Here is a 24,046-nt window from a genome sequence, read left to right on the forward strand (position 1 = left end):
ATTTGCAAATGAACTGAAGCTCAGCAGTCTCTCTTTGAAGTTTTTTTTGCTGCAGGATGGCTTCCTTTAAATCTGCTATTGTGTGTCCAGGGAGATTGAAGTGTTCTCCTACAGGTTTTTGTATATTGCCAATCCTAATATCTGATTTGCGTCCATTTATCCTTTTATGTAGGGACTGTCCAGTTTGGCTGATGTACATAGCAGAGGGGCATTGCTGGCACATGATGACGTATATTACAGAGGCACCACATACTGGCTTGGCTTACTTTCACCTCTGGAAAGGGGCAGTACAAGTAGTTGCAAGGGGAAATTTGGAGGCAAATGCTGATTTAAAGGTGTTTAATACCAGTTTATGTAATCAATTACCCAAGGGAGAACCCTGGAAAAAAATGCTGTACTTCTAAAATACTCACATATGGAAGAATATAAATAAAACAGCAACTGTGCATCTAGAGTATCATCAAACTATATTTGCAAATTTATTTTCTATTAAAAGGCAATATTTCATTATAAAATTCTGTAATGCAGTTGGACTCTCCTTCCGAATGATTAATAACAGAAATCAGACACTCAAGGGAAAAACATAAAAGGAATTGCATATACGCATTAGAAACCCGTACAGTAGACACTACATGAATCACTAAGACAGGCAGACAAAACAGTAACATTTATTGACAGAATAAAAGAACAGTAATGAACAGAGCGCTAGGAACAAATAATAGGTTTATGTTCTGCAATTTATGAGAACTATGACAAATAGGAAATCTCTGGCAAAAACAGTAACGTGTATTGGATTCAAATAAAAAAAGCATACAAGATTAATACCAGGACAATACATATTTTCCATTTAAAGAATATATGAATTACATACTTCAATAAAAATTCTGAAGGAGTTTTTTTCTTGCATTCAGCAAAGATTGATGTGCTAGAAATTGAGTGGGTTAAGATTTCCCATTGGCTTCATCTCGGGAGTCCAAATATTGTTTTAAGTGTGTAAAATTGGAGAGAGAAGTGCTAAGAACGTTTTTAAATTTTTCCTTTCTCATTTACTTTTCTTTAAGTGAAACTGTCAGCAGAAAAGTCAAACAACTGAGTGCTAAAACAATATTACCACTTATAAAGGCACAATAGTTTCCAGACACTGTACGAAGATCCATCTCCTGACCTTCATTGACCAGTTTTTCTGCAGTCATTACAAAATGAGAATATATAAAACCCTACACTTTATCCCAAAATAGAGGAGATTACAGTATCTGTAAAATCAGTGGTTAATATAAAAAGCTAAGCTTATTGTGGAAATTACATTTCCAACATATTGTAAACATTTTTGTTACCTGTGGAGACCTCAAAATATTCTTTGGCATTTTTTACACGGATGCTTAAGGGATCTTTGCAACTGTGCAATTTTATACTTTTTTAAATAAGAAAATTGCTCTTGGAATATTTTACATTAGCTAACTTTGCATCATTTTAAAAAATGAAGTGTGCATATATCCTTTTAACAAAGCGGATGCATCTTTTTAACCAAATATTTCCTAGTTATAAGTAGCTGTACTTAATTGTTTTGGCCAAAAACCCATTTTTGGAATAGATCTGATGGATTACAGGATACCAAACTTGGATGTTCTCCATTTCCCGTAAGGCACATATTTAATGCTGCATTATGTAACAGTTGATCCTAGAGAGGAGAAGGGAGGGAAACAAAACAATACACAGAGTAAGTTTAAATGTTTGTTTGTAATTTTTTGTGAATTTACTGCTAGTTTTTTAGGGTGGGGCCCAACAGGTAGACTCAGAGACTGAAACCCTATTTATTCAAACAGGTAAAGCAGCATGCAATGGCACAACAAACTGCCCCACATTGTCCCACAAATTTATATCAAGCTGTCAGGGAGGGGCCACTTCTAGGGATGAAAGAAAAGTCCATTCTCTATGCCCAGTTGATCCTTGGCATTTCCGCCAAGAGAGTTCTACATGGGTGCTAGTGCACCAATTGTTTAAGTTTTTTGTGATGTGGACATTTCTCCACTGGGACAGGACTGAGGCCGTCATTTTACATTTGCCACAGCATAGCCAACAGAATGGGCTGTATTTCAATCTGCAACCTAAAGGTGAAAATGTCTATACACTTTTTTCCCCAGGGCTGAGCTATCCATTCTTGTCTTTTGCTATAAATAAAGTCGTGTTAACCCTGTAGCAACTCGTAATTGATCAAAAACATCTTTTCTTTCAATTAAAATAGATACATCTTCATTTACTGCATAAATTGCTTGGAAGTACCTTTCGAAGTTCCCACTTCTCTTCTCCAGGGGTGAATGTTTTTTTACCTCTGTAGTTACAGACCTGAAGCTGCACTGGTCCTTGAGAAGCATACAGACAAAGCTCCTTCTGAATGTTATGTCGAATCTCAGAGTGTTCAGAGTATTCAAAGTACTATATAAATAAAAATTAAATACATTTTAACATATATTAGGTGGAAACAAGCAACCACAGCAACTAAATTAATTCCTTGAAATTCCATGACAAAAACAAGTCAAGTTTAAAAAAAGTGTATCATTCTAGAGAGACATGGTGGGTGAGGTAATATCTTTTATTAGACCAACTTCTGGTGGTGAGAGAGACAAGCTTTCGAGCTACACAGAGCTCTTCTTCAGATCTGAAAAACTAACTCAATAGCTTGTCTCTCTCACCACCAGAAGTTGGTTCAATAAAAGATATTACCTCACACACCTTCTTTCTCTAATATCCAGGGACCAATACTCCTACATCACTCTTGCATACAACATTGTATCATTCTGTTATCTAACAGTTTAAATACAGAATCCAGGTTCAAATATTTATCATGCATGTTATGCAAATATTTACATAAGTTAAATATTCATATACATTTGCTTACATGGAAACTTAGTATTATAGCTAGTATTTTTAATTATTACACAAAAAACTATGTTACAACCTTAATTCAGCCCCCTGAATTATGATAAAATCTTTTATTATATGATCACATTACTATTTTTCCATAGGCCCCTGCCTCATAAAAGGGGCCAAATTAAGGTTGCATGCACTACTTTAATTTTAGCATTAAAGCATAAATTTAGCACTTTTGATTACTTGACTTTTAATGTATTTCTTCTATGTAATTTACTATCATTTTTTTAAAAAGCAACTGAAAAAAACAAATTCCATCATGTGGAAATGTATTGATTCCCACTTGGTTCATTAGCAGGGTTATAACCTTTATGTCCACAGCACAAATCTCAGCCACTTGACTTCATAGAGCAGGGGTGGGCAAACTTTTTGGCCTGAGTGCCACATCGGGGTGCCTCCCCAAACAGCCTGGCCCCCGCCCCCCATCTGCCCCCCTCAGAACTCACAACGCATCCAACACCCCCCCTCCTTGTCCCCTGACCGCCCCCCCCCCTCGAATCTCCGCCCCATCCAACTGCCCCCTGCTCCCTGTCCTGTCCCATGACTGCCCCCCGGGATCCCCTGCCCCTTATTCAACCTCCCCGCCCCCTTACCATGCTGCACAGAATAGCAGGACTGGCAGCTGTGCTGCCTGGCCAGAGCCAGCCCCACCGTCATGCTGCCCAGTAGGAGCTCGCAGCCCCGCTTCCCAGAACGCTCGTGGCATGGTGAGCTGAGGCTGTGGGGGAGGGGGAACAGCAGAGGCGTGGCCAGGGGCCAGCCGGGAGCTCAAGGGCCAGGCAGGATGGTCCCACAGTCTGGATGTGGGGCACAGGCCATAGTTTGCCCACCTCTGTCATAGAGGAACTGATAACAATAGTAGATTGCTGTCCTCTATGGAGGCTAGTCACTAAAAGGATATGTAGGCACACATTTTGCCAGTGTGTTTCACAACCATTTGCTGACCACAGAGGAACACTAAGATTCAGGAATCCCGGGTTATTATGGGAGTGCACTCTAGTTATTCCAGAAAATTCTGCCTATGTCCCCACCTAAAAGCTAGCCCTTCCAGCTGGTGCTTGTTACAGTTCCAGCCTCCTCTGTTCTCATCTCTCTCATTATACCAGTCTGTTCATCAGTGCCAAGTCATGATCTCCCTCATCCCTTCAACTTCAGGTCTCCCACACCCACATCTCCCTAAGGCTCTTCACCCCAGTCTCCCCCACCCCAACCTATACCACTAAGTTTGGTTCTTCACTCCTATGCACTCCAGTCAGTCAGCTTCCTCCTCACTATCTGGACCCTAGCAGGGGGAGCACTGAGAATACAGACTCCTTGCTCTCAGCTCCTGAACCCAACATCACGAAGGCCCCTGATCTCCAGGAGGAACAACTGCAGAGAAAGTCCTCTTCAGCCCCTGCCGACCTGGGATGCAGCATGCTCAGTGTACATGGAATATTCACAGAATTTAGCTCACAAACTCTAACATATCTCTACTGAGCATATGCTTAACAGAGATTTTAGACAGTCAAAAGTCAGCCAAGTTTTGGCAGGTTTTTACAGGGACGGTAAAGGCACATCCCCAATATCAGTATGACCACCTTTCCAGATTTTAAGCCCCTACTCCAAAACAGAGTTGCTAAATATGGAGTTTAGTATTTTTCCCTAATCTTTCTGAGATATAGCTGTACCATTTTTGCTGAAATAAAAAAAATTACCTTGAGGCAGACACCCAGCATGGAAAATTTCAACCCAAACCAATAAAGTTTAACAAAGTTTATAAGCAACAGAAAATGCATTGTTATAACAGGAAGTGCTGAGCATCTTTAACTGCACACATCACTACCAGCACCATCTATTATAAATACAGATTTTAAAAGAATTTTAACAAGATTCAGAATATTATGATTGAGCAGAAAAAAAAAATGTGCAATTTTGCTTCACTTCACCAAGACAAATTGTTAAAGTAGATATGGCAGACTCGGCCTTTATGTGGCAGATCTTTTAATACCATGCTTTTGTACCAAGGTTGGGTAAATCGCTAAAGAGATTAATATAGAATCATAATCCCTCAAGTAACATAGTGAATGGGATCCAAAGGAAAATGCTGTGTAACATAGCAAGTCAGCTAGCCCAGACCTACAACTGCCCTTTTCTCATTTAAAAAAATAGGGAAAATTTCCATTTACTTTAATGGTGCAGGATCAGACTCCTAGGTTGTGCAGCTGTTAAATACTGTTAACAACTGAATATATCATAGATAACATCCAATGATTTTACTGAGAAAAAGAGACATAAAAAAAAAGATTTGAGGAAAAAAAACAGGTATCAAATCAGCAGTGAGATAACTTTTCAGTTACAACTATTTTTATTAAACACGTACTGATGTTTACAGTGGTTTTAGTAACATTTACTACTAATGACTGTGAGGCAGCCTTTAAGAAAGCAGCATAGACAGTTCTTTTTTGTTTTGTTTTTTAACACTACAGTAGTGGCTAGAGGACCTGAGTCCTCTATCAGAGATGCACTGTGCTGTATGCTGTACAAACACACATTAAAAGGCAATCCGTGCCCCAAGAGCTGTGTGTCAAGAAGAGCTCCTGTTGGGAAATTCAGGAATTTAAAATGTTATATTTCTCAAAATGCTAGATTGGCACAGGGCAGACCACTCTGACCTCCCACTATGAAGCTGTAAGCATGACAGGGCAGGTAGCTCAGGCCTGGCTGTTCGATCATGCACTGACAGTTTCCCACCGGCTTCCTCCTTGACAGCGTGAGTCCTGGTGACAGAGAAAGAAGCAGTAGGAGGAAGAATAAGAGAAAAGAAGAGTCAAGATAACATTTACAAAGGAAAAGCGGGGGGAAAGAAGTGTTTCTGTAGCAGAGACGTCAAATGAGGAAGAACTGCAAGTTGTGTGACAGAGCCAGTGAACTGGTGTCATGTGGCTGAGATATCTATTCTGTGCACTTTCAGAAATTTTTTCATCCAACTGCCCCTGTAAATTCCACTAAGGGAACGCTTACTGAGTAGCCCAGTAACCTCAGAAATGGAGGTTTAACCCTTCCTGAGAATACAGTTATACTAGAAATTTGCACCAACAATTTTCTAAATTCAAAAGAAATGGTCCTCCGTAATACAGTTTGCAGTTATTGCAGTGTCAGCTTCTGCTATTATAGGTGAGGACACCCAAAGCTATTTCTTTTAACTAATTTCAAACCACTTCTATGGTAAAAATACCATTGTGAGTGTATGCAATTTCTCACTTGTATGAATGCGCCTGGGTGTTTGTCTGTCTAAAGTTACATGTGCAGTTTTTGTGCAAGCAGTTTTGAAGAATTGAACCATAACAGCGAAATATCACAGAAAATTCCTTGCAATTTTTACATTTACTATCCTCTCATGCAAGAATGTATAGGTAACAAAAACCATTAGTTTATCTTCATACTAAAATATGTATGCCAATACTACTAGAAGGAAAATTAAGCTTGGGATAGGGATATGTTATAGCTGTGTGGACTAGCTGCGAAAGAAATTAAGTACAACAACATTTTACCTGGTTTCCCCCAAGTCCATGACAAGTATACATAATTAATGGTTTGCCACCCTGGTTATTTTCGCCAACATCCAGACATAGACGTCTACCTACATTTTTTAACTGAAGAAAACAGGTTATTTTTGCATATAACTAAGTTATTTAAAACTTGCCAACAATTAAAAAAAGAGTAAACAGCTATTTTACTTAAAGTTCTATCTTTAAATGTACAACCCTGTCCACACTAGAAGTTAAATCTTTGCTAGACAAAACCTCATTATTGTATTCTGATAGTACCGACAATAGGTTAGGCATTGTGCACACACTCAAGTAGACATATTCTATATTCTGAACAGCTGGCAATATAAGAAGGCAAGCAGCCTATTAAGGTTGTAGGAGACAGCTAAAACAAAATAGTTTACAATAAACATTCACTACTCCCAAATGCACCTGACCTTAACCAATATTAGTAGGCTAATATGGGACTATAACACATGAGGAGTAACATTGTGGCCTTATAGATAAGTGCTGAGAAGGAATCCACATGCAAGAGACAGTGTGGAAGGAGCCAAAGACAGTTGTGGGAAAAGCTAAAACAGGATTCTAGCAGTTTCCCTCATCAGTTTGAGTAGGGATTTCTCTCTGAAAACCACGTTACAGACCATCTAAAGTTGCATTTATACTGACAGTTTCTGGAAAAATCTCTCACCATTTAACTAACACTGCTGCTGCAGCCGCTTCAGAGCTAGAAAATATAGGAGTACTAATGTTACTACCATCTGAACAGGGTTGTCAGACATCAGTCAAGTAAAAAGGGCACCTGTGGAGCTACATCAGTGCTAGTGATGAGGGAGATTTTCATAAAAAATACCAGTATACACAAGGTTAAAAGAATCAGTCTAAAGAATGTTCTTCTAGCAAAATTTGGAGAAAAGAATTCCCACACTAGTCAGGGAAATTCTAGAACCATGCTAACAATAACTGAATTAAACTTGCTAGTACTATTTTTTATTCTACTTTAGGGTTGAAATCAGGCAAACTTTAGTGGTAGGATTATATAGTGAAACAGAAATTAACCAAAATTGGAAATACACTCACAAATCCAGATAATGGAGGATTCAGGTCTGGTACATATGCCTCAGGATAAACATTATTTAGATACCAAGTAAAATTTTTACACTGTAGCCGCTGCCTCAAATCAAGTCTTTTTGAGATGTCTCCAAATGTTCTCTGTTGGGAAAAAACACCCCAAAACACTAATAAATCAGATTTATATAACTAATGAAGATGCCCTGGGGAGTCACACTAAACAAGTGCTTGAGTTTAACATTTAAATCTAAAACTATAAAGATCTTTTAAAAAAATACTGGGTTGAAACAGAAAACAGCATTTAATAATTTAATACATAAAAATTGCATCTATTTGACTTATAGAGACAAAGTACCATTGACTTCTTGCACATACTTCCAACTGCTACAGGCAGAGCAAACCCATGCTTCTTCTGAAGCAGTGCTATAAGGGTCCTCGGTGGCAGCAGGGAGCAGAGAAACATTGGCTTATTAAGGCAGACAAGTTGCTATTTAGGCAATATATAAGGCCCTTTGTTTTCAATTTTTACTGATTTTTACTGAAAATTTCCCAAGTTGAACAAAAAGCTAGTTGGATTTTATTTTTTTAATCAAATTTTCACCTAAATTTGGACCACATAAGTTATGAAAATACCGATTACGTTAAGAAAATCTAACACATTACATTAGGTTAACAATAAATTAGTCTAAGTGTAAATGTGAGGCTGTCAAAGTAAGGCAATGTAGTGGAAGATACACACACATATGCAGTGCAGTTTAATGCTGTGTGTATGTACCGTCCATGTACCGTTCATGAAATAAAACACAGCATTAAACTGCTTCTGTTCTGATCTGGGATACAAAACTAATGAAGGAATATATTCCGTTCATTGCTAAGCAGGGCTTAGGGCTGTTGTCAAACTGCGAAGGTATATCTAGCGGGGCCTGCATGGGGTTAGTCTTGACTTGGATAATAAAGTGGAGAGCGTGCTTATAAAATCTGCAAATGACACCAAACTAGGAGGAGTTGCAAGCACTTTGAAGAACAGAATTAGAGTTCAAAATTACCTTGACAAATTGGAGAATTGGTCTGAATTCAACAAGATGAAATTCAATAAAGATAAGTGCAAAATACTTCAATTAGGAAAGAAAAATCAAATGCACAACTATAACATGGGGAATAACTGGCTAGGTCAGGGGTGGGCAAACTTTTTGGCCCAAGGCCACATCGGGGTTATGAAATGGTATGGAGGACCGGGTAGGGAAGGCTATGCCACTCCAAACAGCCTGTCACCCGCCCCCATCCGCCCCCTCCCACTTCCAGCCCCCTGACTGCCCCCCTCAGAACCCCCCACCCATCCAACCGCCCTGCTCCTTGTCCTCTGACCACCTCCTCCCAGGACCCCCACCCCTAACAACCGCCCCGGGACCCCACCCCCTATCTAAGTTCCCCTGACCGCCCCGACCTCTAGCCACACCCCTGCCACTGAAAGGCCCCCCGGGACCCCTGACCCATCCAACCCCCCACTTTTTGTCCCCTGACCTCCCTCTCCTGGGACCCCTGTCCCTAACTGCCCCCCCCAGGACCCCAACCCCCTATCCAGCCCCCCGGCTCCCTGTCCCCCCCCCCCACCAGGACCCCCTGTGACTCCACCCCCTATCCAAACCTCCCTGCTCCCTGTCTCCTGACCGCCCCCCCTTCCCGAAACTCCACCTCATCCAACTGCCCCCGTCCTTGGACTGCCCCCCGGGACCTGCCCCCCTCCCCCACCCCCTTATCAGGCTGCTCAGAGCGGCAGGACAGGCTTATTGGAAAGCCTGGGAGGTGGACGGGCACAAGCCGCGCTGCTGGCGTGACTGCGGGGGAGGGGGGCTAGTGAGGGAGGGGCCGGGGGGCAAGCCTCCCCCGCCAGGAGCTATGGGGCCAGGCAAGACAGTCCCACGGGACAGGTGTGGCCCACGGGTTGTAGTTTGCCCACCCCTCGGCTAGGTGGTTTACATCAGGGATGAATTTGGCCCAAAGTTACTAACCGTGGTTTAGTTTACAGCCTAAAAAGGTACACATAGACAAGATTCAAATCTCACACTAGATACTTTGTTATAAAACAAAATTAATAAATGTGAAAATGCATCTAAACAGATTATTCTATTTTAGATGTTTTACTGTATATTTTGATGTAGTACAGAGATTCTCAACCTGTGATCCAGGGACTGCTTGGGTTCACAAACTAAGTCTAAGGGGTCCACGAAAGACAGACTGAAAACTGACTGAACAGAATTCAGCTCTATATACAGACAACAGATTTCCAAAGGGGTCTGCACCTCCATTTGAAATTTTTTAGGGATCTGCAAATGAAAAAAGGTTGAGAACCGCTGATGGAGTAGTTACAGCAGAAAACAAATTTCAATTAAGTGTCAGTGTTTCTTCTATCTCAAGGCAAAGATATTTCAGTAGCCTGATGGTTGCTTAATACATTTCCACTGTTCAGGAACTTAGTTGTAGTTTTTCCTACAAACTTTCTGTTCACAAATCATTTGCTTAACAGCAGCAGCAACAAAAGGCAGCTTTTTAAAAGTCACCAAATTTTGGGCAGTGAAACCATTTATCAGTTTCCAGCATTTTCATAAAAATATGCCAATTCAATTTTTTTTTGCTTACAAAGGGCTTTATTAATGAGCAAATGGCTGTATTAATAAGCTGTATAAATGAGCAAAAACATTTTTTGTGATGTAAAAATGGAATTATGCCATTTGGTAAAATGAAAGGCCTGCAAAAACTGTTTTTTGAAATAGATCCATTTTTTTACTTTTTATTACTCCACCAAAAACATATTTTTGATCATCAACATTTTTCAAACAGCTCTGTGATGCGGCTTAACCACTTCTCTAACAGGTGACAGGCGTAAGAGCCAATTAGTGCACCTGTGATTGATGGATTGATTGCCTCCTGAGCTGAGGGGGCAGATTTAGGTAAGGATCATTAGGCACCTGAATCTTATACAGAATCCAAGGTATTCAGTAGAAAGAGGACTGGACTCTTCTGTGGAGAGAAATCCATGGGGTTGAGGGGCAAAGATAGGGTTTAAGCAGGCAAGAGGCTCCACAGGGAGGAGGTTACATTCCTGTGGGGGAGGTTCTAAGTTAGGGTAGTTAAAAACACGTCAATGGAGTGAAAGAGGGATTAGTTCAGAAGAAAAAGGAGAAGCTGCGAGGATCTAGGAAGAAGCTAGGGGCCTGAGAACTAAAGGGAGGCTGTATTAAGCACAGAATGTGGGGAAAAAGCACAAGGAGGCTTAGAGTTAGGAAGTGGCCCAGGGAAACAGCAGCATGTCTGAAGAAGCACAGCTAGCTGCTTCATACAGGGTCTCTGGGCCAAAAGCCAGATTAGAGAGTTGGCCTGGTTTCCCCTAGTAGCCCCTGAGGCAGGGGCATGAAAGTGCAGTGGAAAGAATATTAAGCTCAGGGTGTGACTGAAGACTGACCCCAAAAGACAGGCTTAAGAATAACCCCCTAGAGGTTTTTAGACCTAGTTACCCTGGAAGGGTTCTGAACTTTATGGCACTTGGCTGGAGGACTGAGCCGGAGGACTGAGCCACAGAAGACCCAGTGAGAGGTATAACTATCTACAGGATAGGCTGGTGACAAGGATTCCTTGCAGCATTGTACTCTGACATAAAGGTGTGGTGAGTACGCTACTTTACAAGCTCTAATTATAGGACTTCAAAGAGCAAACAGAATTCAAGAGTAAGTGAAACACCTATCTTTATTTACTGGATATTTGAGCAAATAAAACATTGTCCTGCCTAGTACTTTTGATTAGAATTTCTAGAAGTCTTACATACTTTTGTCAATAAATAACTTTTGCTCACCAAAACTTTCAGTGCAGCAAGAGTGATTTCTAATACCACCACCACCTACTTGTTTCACAATTTTTCCTGCTTCTATGTTTCTCCGGTAAAATATTTCTTTATATTCATCCATCCAGACTTCTGCAAGGCGAACTTGATTACGTGTGATCACTTGAGTGCCTTTTGGAAAAGTATGGGGGCTCTTGCTGCGAAAGACATGGCCAACAACAGAGCAAGGCATGATCTCCAGTTGTCCACCACATTGCCATACCTGGTGATAGAATTTTTACAAGGTCTAAAAACAACATATACTTTATACTTTACAATTTTAATGTTTCATCTTAAGCACCCAGGTAAGAGCTCTAGTTCATATAGCCGGTTTCAGAGTAACAAGCGTGTTAGTCTGTATTCGCAAAAAGAAAAGTAGCACTTGTGGCACCTTAGAGACTAACCAATTTATTTGAGCATAAGCTTTCGTGAGCTACAGCTCACTTCATCGGATGCATACTGTGGAAAGTACAGAAGATCTTTTTATACACACAAAACATGAAAAAATGGGTGTTTACCACTACAAAAGGTTTTCTCTCCCTTTTGTAGTGGTAAACACCCATTTTTTCATGCTTTGTGTGTATAAAAAGATCTTCTGTACTTTCCACAGTATGCATCCGATGAAGTGAGCTGTAGCTCACGAAAGCTTATGCTCAAATAAATTGGTTAGTCTCTAAGGTGCCACAAGTACTTCTTTTCTTTTAGTTCATATAGCGTTAGAAAATGGGGTTTGTTAATCAAAATTCAAATCCACAGGTGAATGTTGGAAGCATAAATTTTGGATATCAAATCCAAATACACTTTATTACTATAGTGACCAAGCCTATTATTTATTCTATTATTTTCTGCCCATAGATTACTGATAGCTCAGGTCTTCATGTTCTTTCAATCCATGACCTCTCTGGTGAATCAGTCAACTAGGGGGACACATTTACTGGACTGATGTAAGGCCAGACATAGGATTATATCTAAACTTACTCTGAAAGACATTTCTATATTTTCTCCTCCCCATATTTCCATTTCTTCATCATAGCTTCCAATATATTCAAAATAGTCTTTTGATATTGAAAAAAGACCTCCAGCAAAAGTAGGAGTTCTGCAAAAAGAGAAACCATTAAGTAAGTTACTGATGCAAGGTTTAAACTGGCTGAAGGGCTTCTCTACCAGGGGAGCTTCACTAGCATAATTATACCACTGCAGTTATAGTAGTGTAACTCCCTGTGTGGATATGCTGATTCCAGAACAAACTAAACTGGAAAAAGGCACTCTTATGCCAGAATAAGTGTTCATACAAGGAGTTATGCTAGAATAACTATAGCTGTATATCTATATCAATACATTTTCCTATGTAGACAAGTCATTAGTAAACTTTATGCATTTTTCCATCCCCGTAAGTAACCAAACTATGTTGGCAGCACCTTGTGATCCAATGAGCAGACAAAAAGTTGCTGAAAGGGCAGAGGGCATCAGTAAAGATGTCTGGCCTCTTTCCAATGTATTGAGATCAACCACTGTGTGTGTTATTCCATGCTGGTGCTCAGCCTAAAGCCTGGCCAGATATGACTATTCACTACCATGATACTAAGCACCCCAGCTGTTCTGGAATTTGGGGGAGATTCACCTTTCTCTGTGGGTATTCTAGCAGAATTCAGTTATATGGTCTCTGAGAAGGATTGCTCGGAAAAATTTCTTAAACCATACTAAAAAGGGTCCATTTGCCATCTTCTCAGTGATCCTTAACATTTTAATTCTGGCTTTATTCTCAAGGGTGCAACATCAGTTCAGTGTCACTCTGCGAAAAATGTAAGAAAAACAGTCTTATGCAGATGTGGAACTTCCTGGATCAGTAGCCATAAATAAGTTTTAGGCTATTTCCCTCATCAGTTTAAGCGGTTCTTGAAGTATATCAAAGCATTTGTGTAGCATGTCAACTTTTATTTACAAAACCTTTTGAAAGTCAAAAAAGACTTTCTAAATATAGAAATTACTATTATGGACATAGTAGTCGATAGATATGGGTGTCTGCCATCTTTGTAAGATGATGAGCAGCACACACAACAAGCTTGTTTTCTCAGTTTGGACATTTTAACAAACTTGCCACCATCCATAAAGTCCCCACTTAGGGTTTTTTTATTTTTAATTCTTGAAGCATTTCAAGATGTGAAATATGAATAAACAGTAAAAGCTGATGCCCAGGCAGCAGAGCTAATGAAAAGTATGTATTTCCTCCCCCCCAATCTCCCCCTACACTTTTTCAATGCACCTATCATTCAAATCTATTATACATTCCCAAGATGCAAGATACAAAACACTATAAATAGGCATATAATAATTAGTCATTACTAATGAGTTACGACAGACAAGAGATCAAGAGTTCTTTAAGATATCAGGATGGATGGCACTTAAACAAACCAATGCAATGAACTTTAGAACTAAACACCAGAAAGAGAGAGAGAGAAAACAGAAAATGTGCTTGCATTCCAGGAAAATTGTTTTCACTCCACCCACATTTATACACTATTAGTCCTCCTTTGTCTAGTTTTTCTGGTAACATACATGATTACTGGTTCTGCTATATTTTTGTTACCTTGCTGTGAAACAGTACTATGCCCCAGTATGAGTTTAAATAAGTGCCTGACAATGAGACAGTTTCAACCAGTATACTTTATGGAGACTAACTGTGTCTACACTAGCATTTTTTCCCTCTCTGAAATTTCTTGTAGCTGCAGATCCACTATTGGGAGTGCTAGCATAGACAGGCTACAGGCATTCTAACCACCACATTATCTAACTCCATTCAAAATGGAATTAGATGATGTAGTAGTTAAAAATTTAACTGATAGAAATGGTCATGTAGACAGACTAACACTGCTTCCACTGCTGGAAGCAATTATGGGAAATTATGAACAAAATCTAGGGGAGAAAGACAATGTGTTTATATTTTAAAGTTGTTTGTAAAAATTTGACTTGTAAAGAAATAAAATCTAGAGAAAATATTTCAATAAGTGAAAGAGCTCAAATCATAAGACATTAAGACTTCTGATTCCACTGCTGCTATTCCCATCCTCAGGCAAAGAAGTGCTTTGTTCAGAAGTTGCTAATTAGAATTTTTTTAGCAAACAATTTGCAAAGTGAAGAATTTCAAATATTCTACGAGCTCAACTGTTTACCTAATTGGATAGGTTTCATCTTTTCTTCTTCTATTTTCATGTTCAGGAAGAGATTCCCATCCAAATGATAAACTCCAGTCAAAATTTCCTCTGTTATGGTTATGTCCATAAGGAGAAGGCTTGCTGAATTCAAAAGTATTAAGATCTATGGATGCAATGTCAGGGCTTACAACAGCAGTGTAGTTCTCAGCTATTCGTGCCAACAATGGCTCTAACCAGCCATAAAAACATTCACCTACGGGGATGAGGGGGAGGGGGAGGAGAGAAAAGAATTAATTAAATGAAGCACTGGACTTTTTCTTCACAATGAAAGTATAATTAAGGGACTATTACTGAACAGAGTCATGTTTTGTAGAATCCACACTTTTTTTCTTTAAAAGATTAAATGTTAGCTTAGAGGCACGTAAGTGGACTTTGCTGAGTGGACTTAGATTCTGGCATAAGTGATCATGTGTCTGAAGAAAAAAACAAGTGCTGGCATTAAAAAAAAAAAAAAATTAGCAAAACAAACTTTTACTAAAAAAGGGACCAGGAGGAGGAGAGACTGAAGTGAAGACTGGGCTAGGCCCTGGGATGACAACAAGCATGAAAAAGAAACACAGCGAAAGATAGTCTGCAATCAAAGAGCTAAGACTGAAGATAATTAATGAAAGACTCAGCCCTATAAATTGTGACTTCAAGTGTGATGTGAATCCAAAAATTTTATTTCGAACATACAATTCTAAGTAATTGAGAAACAAAATATACTTTTAAGCATTTTGGAATGATTTTCCATAACAATCATTTTAGAATTTGTACTGTTTCATGAACATGAAAATACTTGGTAAATAATTCTTGACTATGCCAGAAATTGTTTTTAAAAGATTTTCCTACTCTTACATCAAATTTCACTAGTATGATCTAGCTGACTAATGTTCTTAATGTGACTATTTAAAAAGTAAGTATTGGTTAGTGCTTTCCTAATAGTTGACAATTCAAATGGGAAGAGAGCCTTAAGTGTAAGCCAGCATAAACTGATCATCGTATATGAAAGTCTGTCAATGTTAAAATTTATAAATTACTTACTCACCATATAGGCTTTCAAATTCGTGAAACCTGCACAGCCATGGATCTCTCAGTTTTAGCAAGCCCACAAATCAATTCACAGCAGTAGTAGGCTGTGCTAGAAGTGGTCGATGGTACCCAAAATCCACAAGAAGCTCCTGCTCAGCTACCACCAACTGCCTATAACCTTGCTGCTTCCTCTGATGAGCTACCACTAGGGTTGCCAACTCTCCAGGATTGTCCTGGAGTCCCCAGGAATTAAAGATTAATCTTTAATTAAAAGATAATGTCATGCAATGAAACCTTCAGGAATTCATCCAACCAAAGTTGGTAACCCTAGTTACCACTGGAGCCTAGGGTTCCAGGGAGAGTTAGCTCCGCAGTATGAGAGCTCTAGTGAACTAGCATGGACCAATAGCAAGAGACTCCTGGGTTCAATCCCAGCTCAGATACTGACACCCTCTTACGCTAATCACTTAATCTGTCTCTGAAACTATTTCTATATATGTACAATAAGAGTAATTGTACTTAGCTACTGCACAGGAAGGTTATGACAATTAAGGTATGTTTATAAAGCACTCAAATGCTATAGTTCAGAATGCACATGCAAACCCTTCAGAGCCTATGCTCCCCATTTCCTCGTACCAACTCCAAGCGGAGTTAGACAATTTTTTTCTAAATTTTGTCAACTCTTTATAGTCCCTGGCACGAGCAACTAAACATTTCTTCTAGACAGCATTGTATTAACTTTAGCCATACTTATTTTATATTAAAAGGTAAATTTGGCAAAGTTTACATTTCTAACACTGAGAAGGAAATTAAAACAAAGTAAAATTTAAAATGATGGCTTATAAAATGAACACAATACAGTTTCCTAAATATCTCATATTTTAACTACTACTATAGATCATACACATAGCACAGATGTACTTACAATGTGCATCCAAAAAAGTAAGCGTCTCTCCTGTTGCTACTGAAGCTCCTAATAATCGTGCTGTGATTAGACCTTTTCTTTCCTTTTGTCGGACTACCTTAACTATTTGAAATTGTTTCACGTATTCATCTAGTTTATCATGCAAGTATTCTGAAAAGACAAATCAACTTCAGAGTATTCAGTAGAAACCCATTGCCTGAAATTCCTTTGATTTTTTTTCTTTAACTGTCAATGATCAACTTTGCATGCTAGTATGTTAAAATACAAATTTTGAAAAGGTTAAATTCTGCTGAGTAGCCTATGATTAAACATATTTTTGGAATTTGAGGTTCATAAAATATGTATTTGAAGAGAAACCATCCCAATTCTTAAAGCTTTAAAAGATTAAAACAATAGGTACCATTTAGAGGAGTCTAAAATAAAATCAGTATTTTTGTCACAGGTAGACACAATAGTAATAAAATTGAATGCAGGCTATGTGATTATTAAGATTCTATAGTAGGCATCAAAAGCCAATGCAAGTCCAAATAAAATACATTTTAAAGGATTTTGCAATGTGGAAGCAAGACTTTAAAAAAAAAAACAGAACAAAACTGAATTCACCTCTGGCAGGAGTGACTTCTACTAAAGAGCAGTTAAAAAGCAGTTCCTGTTGGTCATTACTGATTCTACTTTACAAAAAAATGATAAAAGCATTCACAGTGCAAGGGACATTTCCAATAGGCCTGCATTTTGCATTTGTATCACTTAAGCACTCAAAACCCTAATGTTGCAAGCAAACTGAGTAACTGTGCACCTAGCCACCCAAAGTACATACACAAATACACGTAAGTACAGGTTTTGCATGTACATATGGGTGCATGTGCACATCTTGCAGGCATAAACAATCAAGAGCTACAACGTTTACCTACAGTAGGAGCTCTAAATATACAGATGGGTGAAGACCTTTAAGAAGATTTATTTCCCTCTCAGGTTTAATTTTGCTTCTAAGTTTTTGTATCTTCTCACTTCCATATTAATATTAAGTGGCCTTCTGCTTCTGAATGCACCTTATATCCAAATTTATTGATATTCCCAAATACGCGGACTTGCAAACAACCATAGGTGCATTGATCTGAATGTGTGTTCTTTCAGAAGTCTGCCTCGGTATCTCAGTGTATGCAAGTTTGTAAAACTGGCTTTGTAATCATCCAAAGTATATCCACCTGTGATTATTTAGACAATTACCTAGAGCTCCACCTTTTAATACGCAATCATTTAGTACTTTTTTTTATTTTGTGGGAAAGAACGTTTCTTCTCATATTGTCCCTTATCTTCAAACACTTTAATGAGACCATTTACAGGCCTAAAGAGGGACACATGTATAAATGTTTGCAGATCATTGTAAACATTACCTATAATCATAGGTTAGTAGTAGGTTGCTTTATCCTAGGACTCCTTGTTCTACAAAGTGCAATATAACTTGGTTCCCCAAGGGTTACCATGGTCACTAATCACAGTGGCACTGTTACGCAATTTAAACTGTAAAAAAACATTTAAAATATATAAACTTTGTGTTAGGGAGGTATAAACTTAAAACGTTGGGATGAATAGACAAGAAATCCATATTTGCCAAATAGAGTTAGAAAATAGAAGGTTTTTCTCCCTTCTGTTTTTATCTTGCATGAGAGTATTAAAACTAATTAAGTAAATTTAATTACACACACACACACACACACACACACACACTAAGCAAAGAGATAACTGTCTCATTCTTTCTAACCATTAATGATGCAAAACATATCACTAACTGACTAATCACAGGTGTAATCTTAACATGGATTAATTAGAAAAGTAAGATTTAAAAAAAAAAAAAATTTTTTCTTACCATCTACACTGGCATCATCCACCAAAATAACTTCTTTGAGGAGTATGGCAGGGGAAGTATACATCACACTGTGTACAGTTCTTAGCAGAGTAGACCATGCTTCATTGTGAAAAACTATTATGATACTTGTAGTAGGCAGTGATGGGCAACGTTTAAATTTTTGCTCAATACATCTAAAGATTAAAAGAAGTTTTAGACTTTATATAAAATTTAATATGAACTCTAATTCAGTCTTTAAAAATTTAATATGAACTCTAATTCAGTCTTTAAAAAAGTCTTTCACCCTTTTTGTAACAGAGAAATTACTCACATTTTATTTTTTCCCTCTTATAATTTCTAGTTCCATAGGCGTTGGAGAATAAAGAAATGGAAAGTGTCATACAGCATCTCAAATAGAATTCTTGATGGCCAATTCTTAATACCTCATGAATATCTATTTGGGCAATGAAGTCACTTCTGATCCCAGGAATGTCAAGTTCCTTTGAAGTAGAGTCCAGTTTTCCTCTCGGATACAACCATATATCACCCATGGAAGACAATAGGAATTGTGCATGCAGGTTTTGGCTCATCCAGTTTCTACTAGGTATTATTATTACTTACTAATCACTGAAGTGAGCATTATAGATTTAAGGGGACATTCAATAAACTGGAAGGTGGCATATTCAAAGACAATACTTTCTGGAATGCAGTCACTCAGACTGTGGAAGTCATTGCTACAAGATGTCATTGAGTCCAAGAGCTTAAAAGGGTATAGCATAATAAGAATATCCAGAGTTATAATAGTAAATACTGGAAGTGAAAGGAGAGGAAAAGTCAAATGTTTTGGAGGGAATTTACACTCTCCTTCATAACCAGGCTCTAACTACTAAGGATTAGGAGAAGACTTTCCTTGGGGGAATTGCTGATAACTGCACCTATACCTGCATACCAAATGATTTCTTGAACCTCTCTCTGAAGCATTTAGTACTGGCCGCTGTTGGAGACAGACTTCTGTACTACACAAACTACTGGTCTGAGCCAGTACAGCATTTCTATGCTCCTAAAAATTTGGGCTGTCTACATGACATTACGGACAAGATGTCTTAACAAGTCAAGGCTAATATTAAAGTTCATGTGTATACTATCCAGAAAGAAACCATCTTCATCTAAAAGATATAGTTTCTTAACTCCTAATTTCAAAACAATACACCCACAAATAAAGCCACATAACAGTCAACATCTCAGCAACAAAACAAAAAAGAAAAACTTTTGGTCTTTTACCCGATAAAAATGTTTGTATTGAAAATAAGAATGGCCTGGGGCTGAAAATTACCAAACTGGAAGCTAGATATGGGTTCATTCCTGCCTGTGCCACTTATGTAGCCTGTATTTCAGCATCCCCATCTGTAAGTCTGCTTAGTTCATAGGGGAGATGAAGCTTAATGCATTGACATTTTAAAGTTTTTTAAGATACTTAAATGGAATTGTGTACAAGTGCAAAGCAGGAGCACAAGTCCCAGATCTGCTGGCCTACAACATTTGAGGGCTCAGTGTACCCAGCAGACAACTCCCAAGGATGTAAGGGAAGAAAAGATTATGTTGCATGGTTTACCCATGACTGGGAGGATTGAGGAGAAACAGGAGAAGAGGGCAGAAGCTACGTAACTTCTGGACAACGGAGAAGAGGAACTACAAAGAAAGGAAGCTGCAAAATCCTTTCATGCTCCAGTCTAAAAAAAAAAAAAACCCCAAAAATCAGTTCTACTACTACTTGCTTGAGAGGAAAGAAAGGTGGGTGGCAGCTATTTGGCAGCCAGGTGGAACAGCACAACTTCATTTTTGCCATGCATACACATCGCATCTGCATCTGAAAAAACATGCCTCAAAGACCATGTAAATGGAGGTCTTAAAACTTCATGAGAACAGATATAAACATTTCAGAATGGTTCACCAAGCAACACAGAAAACAATTTAAAGCTTTATTTTTCCTGTGTTTAGTTATTACATATCAGCCAGATAATTCTTTTTGTTCTAAACACCAGCTGCTTCCCAATATGTATGCCATATAGAAACTATAATTACCTATCAAGTAGGAGCATAAAGATCAGGTTCTTCCTGTATGTAAAAAAATGCAATCTCTTTGACTTTTGCCTTAGAGCTTTAATGTCTAGTTTAAAAAAAGGGGGGCGGGAGGGGTCATGGTTATTACAACTACCTCGACTAAGTCTTATTTTTTTTTCCAACAAAAGGATTGGTCTTTAGAATTTTTTAACATTATGGCATTTCAAATATACTTCTTTGACTGCCAGTAAAAGTACCAACGTTTTCCATGAATTGTGTAACAATGATAAAGTGCACCAGGAAGTGGACTGAGATAACTAATTCATTTCACGTAGGCTACTAGCCACTAATCAGTTGAGGACAGCTTTCAACTACTGTCATCTTGGGCATGATTATAACTAGTGACCCAAATGAGAAAGAATCCCTATCTTATTACCAATTCCCCAAACCCCTACAAATGTCATTTTATTTAAATAAAATAAATAAATAAATATGCTTTTAATGATTAGTCATTTTTTCGATCACCAGCCCAGTGAAAGTGAGTGAGGGGGGTAGAGGGTTGGGGGGGGGGGTAGAGGGTTGGGGGGGGGGCAGAGCCTCGGGTAAGGGGCATGGCAGCGGTGTTCGGTTTGGTGCAATTAGAAAGTTGGCAACCCTACCAACTACTGTTTCTCCACACAGCCTTGCCACTCCCAGTGCCCATTTGAGCAGAGAATAATACTTCTGTTGAATAGTACCAGTTCTTTTTAGTAGTTATGTGATGAACTCCTGTTCTCCGAGGACTGAGCTAACACCAAACTCAATCATTTATTTTGTAGATGAAGGTGGGCCCCTGGTCGTACATCTGAAAAAATAAATCAAGATTTTTGTTTCTCTTTGTGACGTATGTCACAAAATTGTTCTGAATCCCACTGCTAGATTCTATGTACTTCAGTAGGGAGGCGTAAGCATTTCATTTATGGATGTGGTGGTAATCCCCTGAGGGCATCTCAGAATGCCAGTTTGTTGCTCTGTCTGAACTTTAAAAACATCTTTGAGAAACTCTGCATTTGTTTTATTCATTTGTTTTCACTGTGGTTTAGGTAATAGAATTTGTTTCAAACAAAAATGGATGGCTAGTTGTTGGAGTTATTTCTATAATTATTTGAACCTCAGAGCTCTAGTGAGGCCTTTGCAGACTTTATAAACTTCTTAATATGTTTTGTGGAGTTTGTAAGAAAAACAAAACAAAAAAGCATAGATCTGATTCAAAGAAATTAGACGCTTTGCAGACAAATCCTCTGAAAGTTGTAATTTCTGGAAGCCAATCAGATTCTGCTCAAGGATATTAGAATTTTAAAGCTATGCTTCTTCCCGGATCTGCAAGCACTATTCAGAGCTTACAAGTTTAACAAGACTATTTCTGTGGACCTTGTAAACTGTGTACTTACTGTTTATTGTCTATAAAGTTTACAGCTTGCGAACACTATCAAGCTCTGAGCCAACAAGTAAGGCCTCTTCCAAAGTCAGACATGGACCTCTATATTTTGTAAACTTGTTTTTACCTATGGCAGTGGTTCCCAACTCTGGTCCACCACTTGTTCAGGGAAAACCCCTGGCACGCCAGGCTGGTTTGTTTACCTGCTGCGTCCGCAGGTTTGCCGATCGCGGCTCCCTCTGGCCGCGGTTCGCTACTCCAGGCCAATTTGGGCTGCAGGAACAGCGGCCAGCACATCCCTCAGCACGCGCCACTTTCTGCAGCCCCAGTTGGCCTGGAGCAGCAAACCACGGCCAGTGGGAGCCGCGATTAGCCGAACCTGCGGACGCGGCAGGTAAACAAACCGGCCTGGCCCGCCAGAGGCTTTCCCTGAACAAGCGGTGGACCAGAGTTGAGAACCACTGGCCTATGGATATTGTAAACTGCATGGACATAACACAAATCTATGAGACCCATCACACCAATATTAATGGCTGAAGGAATTTAAAACCACTACAGACACGCACAAGCAAAGAAGGTTTGTTCTAGAAGAGAAATAAGGGCTTGCTCAAGGAAAGTATGGGCTGTGCTGGCAAAACTTTTGCATGCCATAGGATTCCAGAGGAAACCTACGGAATTAAACCCACTATTCTTGCTCTCCTTTCAATGACCTCAAAACAGTCCTTGCTGCTTCTGCTGTATCAGAAAATTTCTGCTTCTTTTATTAACACGTAATTTTCTTCACTTTTTTCCTATTAAATTTTTTTTAAAAAAAAACTTAACGATATGAAAAGAACTTTTACTTATAAGTTTTAGTTTTCTTTTAAAAAATTGAGGAAGTTCCCAAAAAAGGTCATTAAGGGAGAATTAAGGTTAGAGGCATACATCATAAACAAAGAAACTCATTGGTTTGTTACTTAATGTCTAAACACCGGATAACGAAGAAATGCAGACTAAGCCTTCCTAAAAAACTTTTCGTTTTGACTGTATCTCAACACAGCCGCCACTTGTAAATCAGAGATTTCCTATTCTATACCACAGACTGATGACATTACAAGACATCTGTTTGCAGTGTTAGGTGTATTTAAATGCTGCCCAAGTTGCTCTGAGAATATGCTATGTCTCTATATGTTAGATAAGTATGTTACTCTCAAAGTATGGATTTCAACATACTCAGGAGGTCGAGTGTCTGGTCCAAGATCCCGGTGCAAAGAAATTCTGTCACTTGCAAAAGCATTAAAACAGTGTTTTTCATCCCCACGCTCCTTCTCCTTCTCCTCTTCTGGGCTTAAATTGGTAGCTTTGAATGCTTTACCAGAAGCTCCAGGGGCATTGGGGTCCTGAAGAGGTCGCTCTAAGAAGGGTTTCAGTTCTGCTAGTGTATAATGTCCTGGCAAACAGTGTCTCACTCCAGGAATATTGGTTTGCCTAACAGGTGCTTTTATCTGCATTTTTGGCTTTGCACCTTTAATATTGTTCACAGCATTTAACATGAAACCGAGTACATCACTTTTCTTTCCCACAACTGGTTCAATCCCTGGTTCATGTTTAGCATGTTGAACACCTACTTCTCTTTGTAATAAAAACAAAAATACTAGAAAAACAAAAACAACAATGCTAAACTTCCAAAGCTTCCAGTGGGAAAATAGTTTCTTACACAATTGTCTTAGTATTCTTATGTGAGCCATTCTGGTATTAAAAGTTTATCACATCTATAAAAACCTCTGTTAAAGATGTTCTTTAGCATCAAACTGGTCACAATAATGTTTCTTGAAATGGAAACACCTGTAAATTAAAAAAAAAAGTATTAATATGTATGCAGTTAAATGTGCACTACAATGCAAAAGTACAAAACGTGAAAAATCAATAGTAACTGATTTAACAAGGGAGCCACATTAAGGTTAGATAGGCAACCTTAATTCTGGCATTTCCTCACTTTTCAGTGTTCGACTTTGCAACCTTAATGTTCTCTTAATGTAGTATTTTGTATGTAGTTAGGCATATGTTGAAGGAATAATTCCATACCCTAGCCTGGGTAAAATTAAAGTGTGTGTTACTCCCCAATTCTCTCCCCCCCCCCGCCATTTTACTCATTATTGTTTTATTTTATTTTCTTACACTAGACTGACACA

General features: G+C 38.8%; 1 protein-coding gene across 1 annotated transcript; it reads right to left on the reverse strand.

Annotated features, from left to right (window-relative positions):
• Positions 1-536: 536 nt before the first annotated feature.
• On the reverse strand, positions 537-23,602 carry GALNT3 (polypeptide N-acetylgalactosaminyltransferase 3). Its single transcript, XM_077830360.1, has 10 exons — positions 23,088-23,602; positions 18,419-18,591; positions 16,552-16,701; positions 14,574-14,808; positions 12,382-12,499; positions 11,426-11,626; positions 7,539-7,670; positions 6,462-6,563; positions 2,281-2,433; positions 537-1,678 (listed from the first exon to the last, which is right to left on the reverse strand). Exons 1-10 carry the CDS (start codon positions 23,600-23,602, stop codon positions 1,556-1,558), a joined length of 1,902 nt encoding a protein of 633 aa, XP_077686486.1. The 3' UTR covers positions 537-1,555.
• Positions 23,603-24,046: the final 444 nt, after the last annotated feature.

Source organism: Eretmochelys imbricata, chromosome 11, assembly GCF_965152235.1.
Source record: "Eretmochelys imbricata isolate rEreImb1 chromosome 11, rEreImb1.hap1, whole genome shotgun sequence".
In the NCBI taxonomy this organism is placed as follows: Eukaryota; Metazoa; Chordata; order Testudines; family Cheloniidae; genus Eretmochelys; species Eretmochelys imbricata.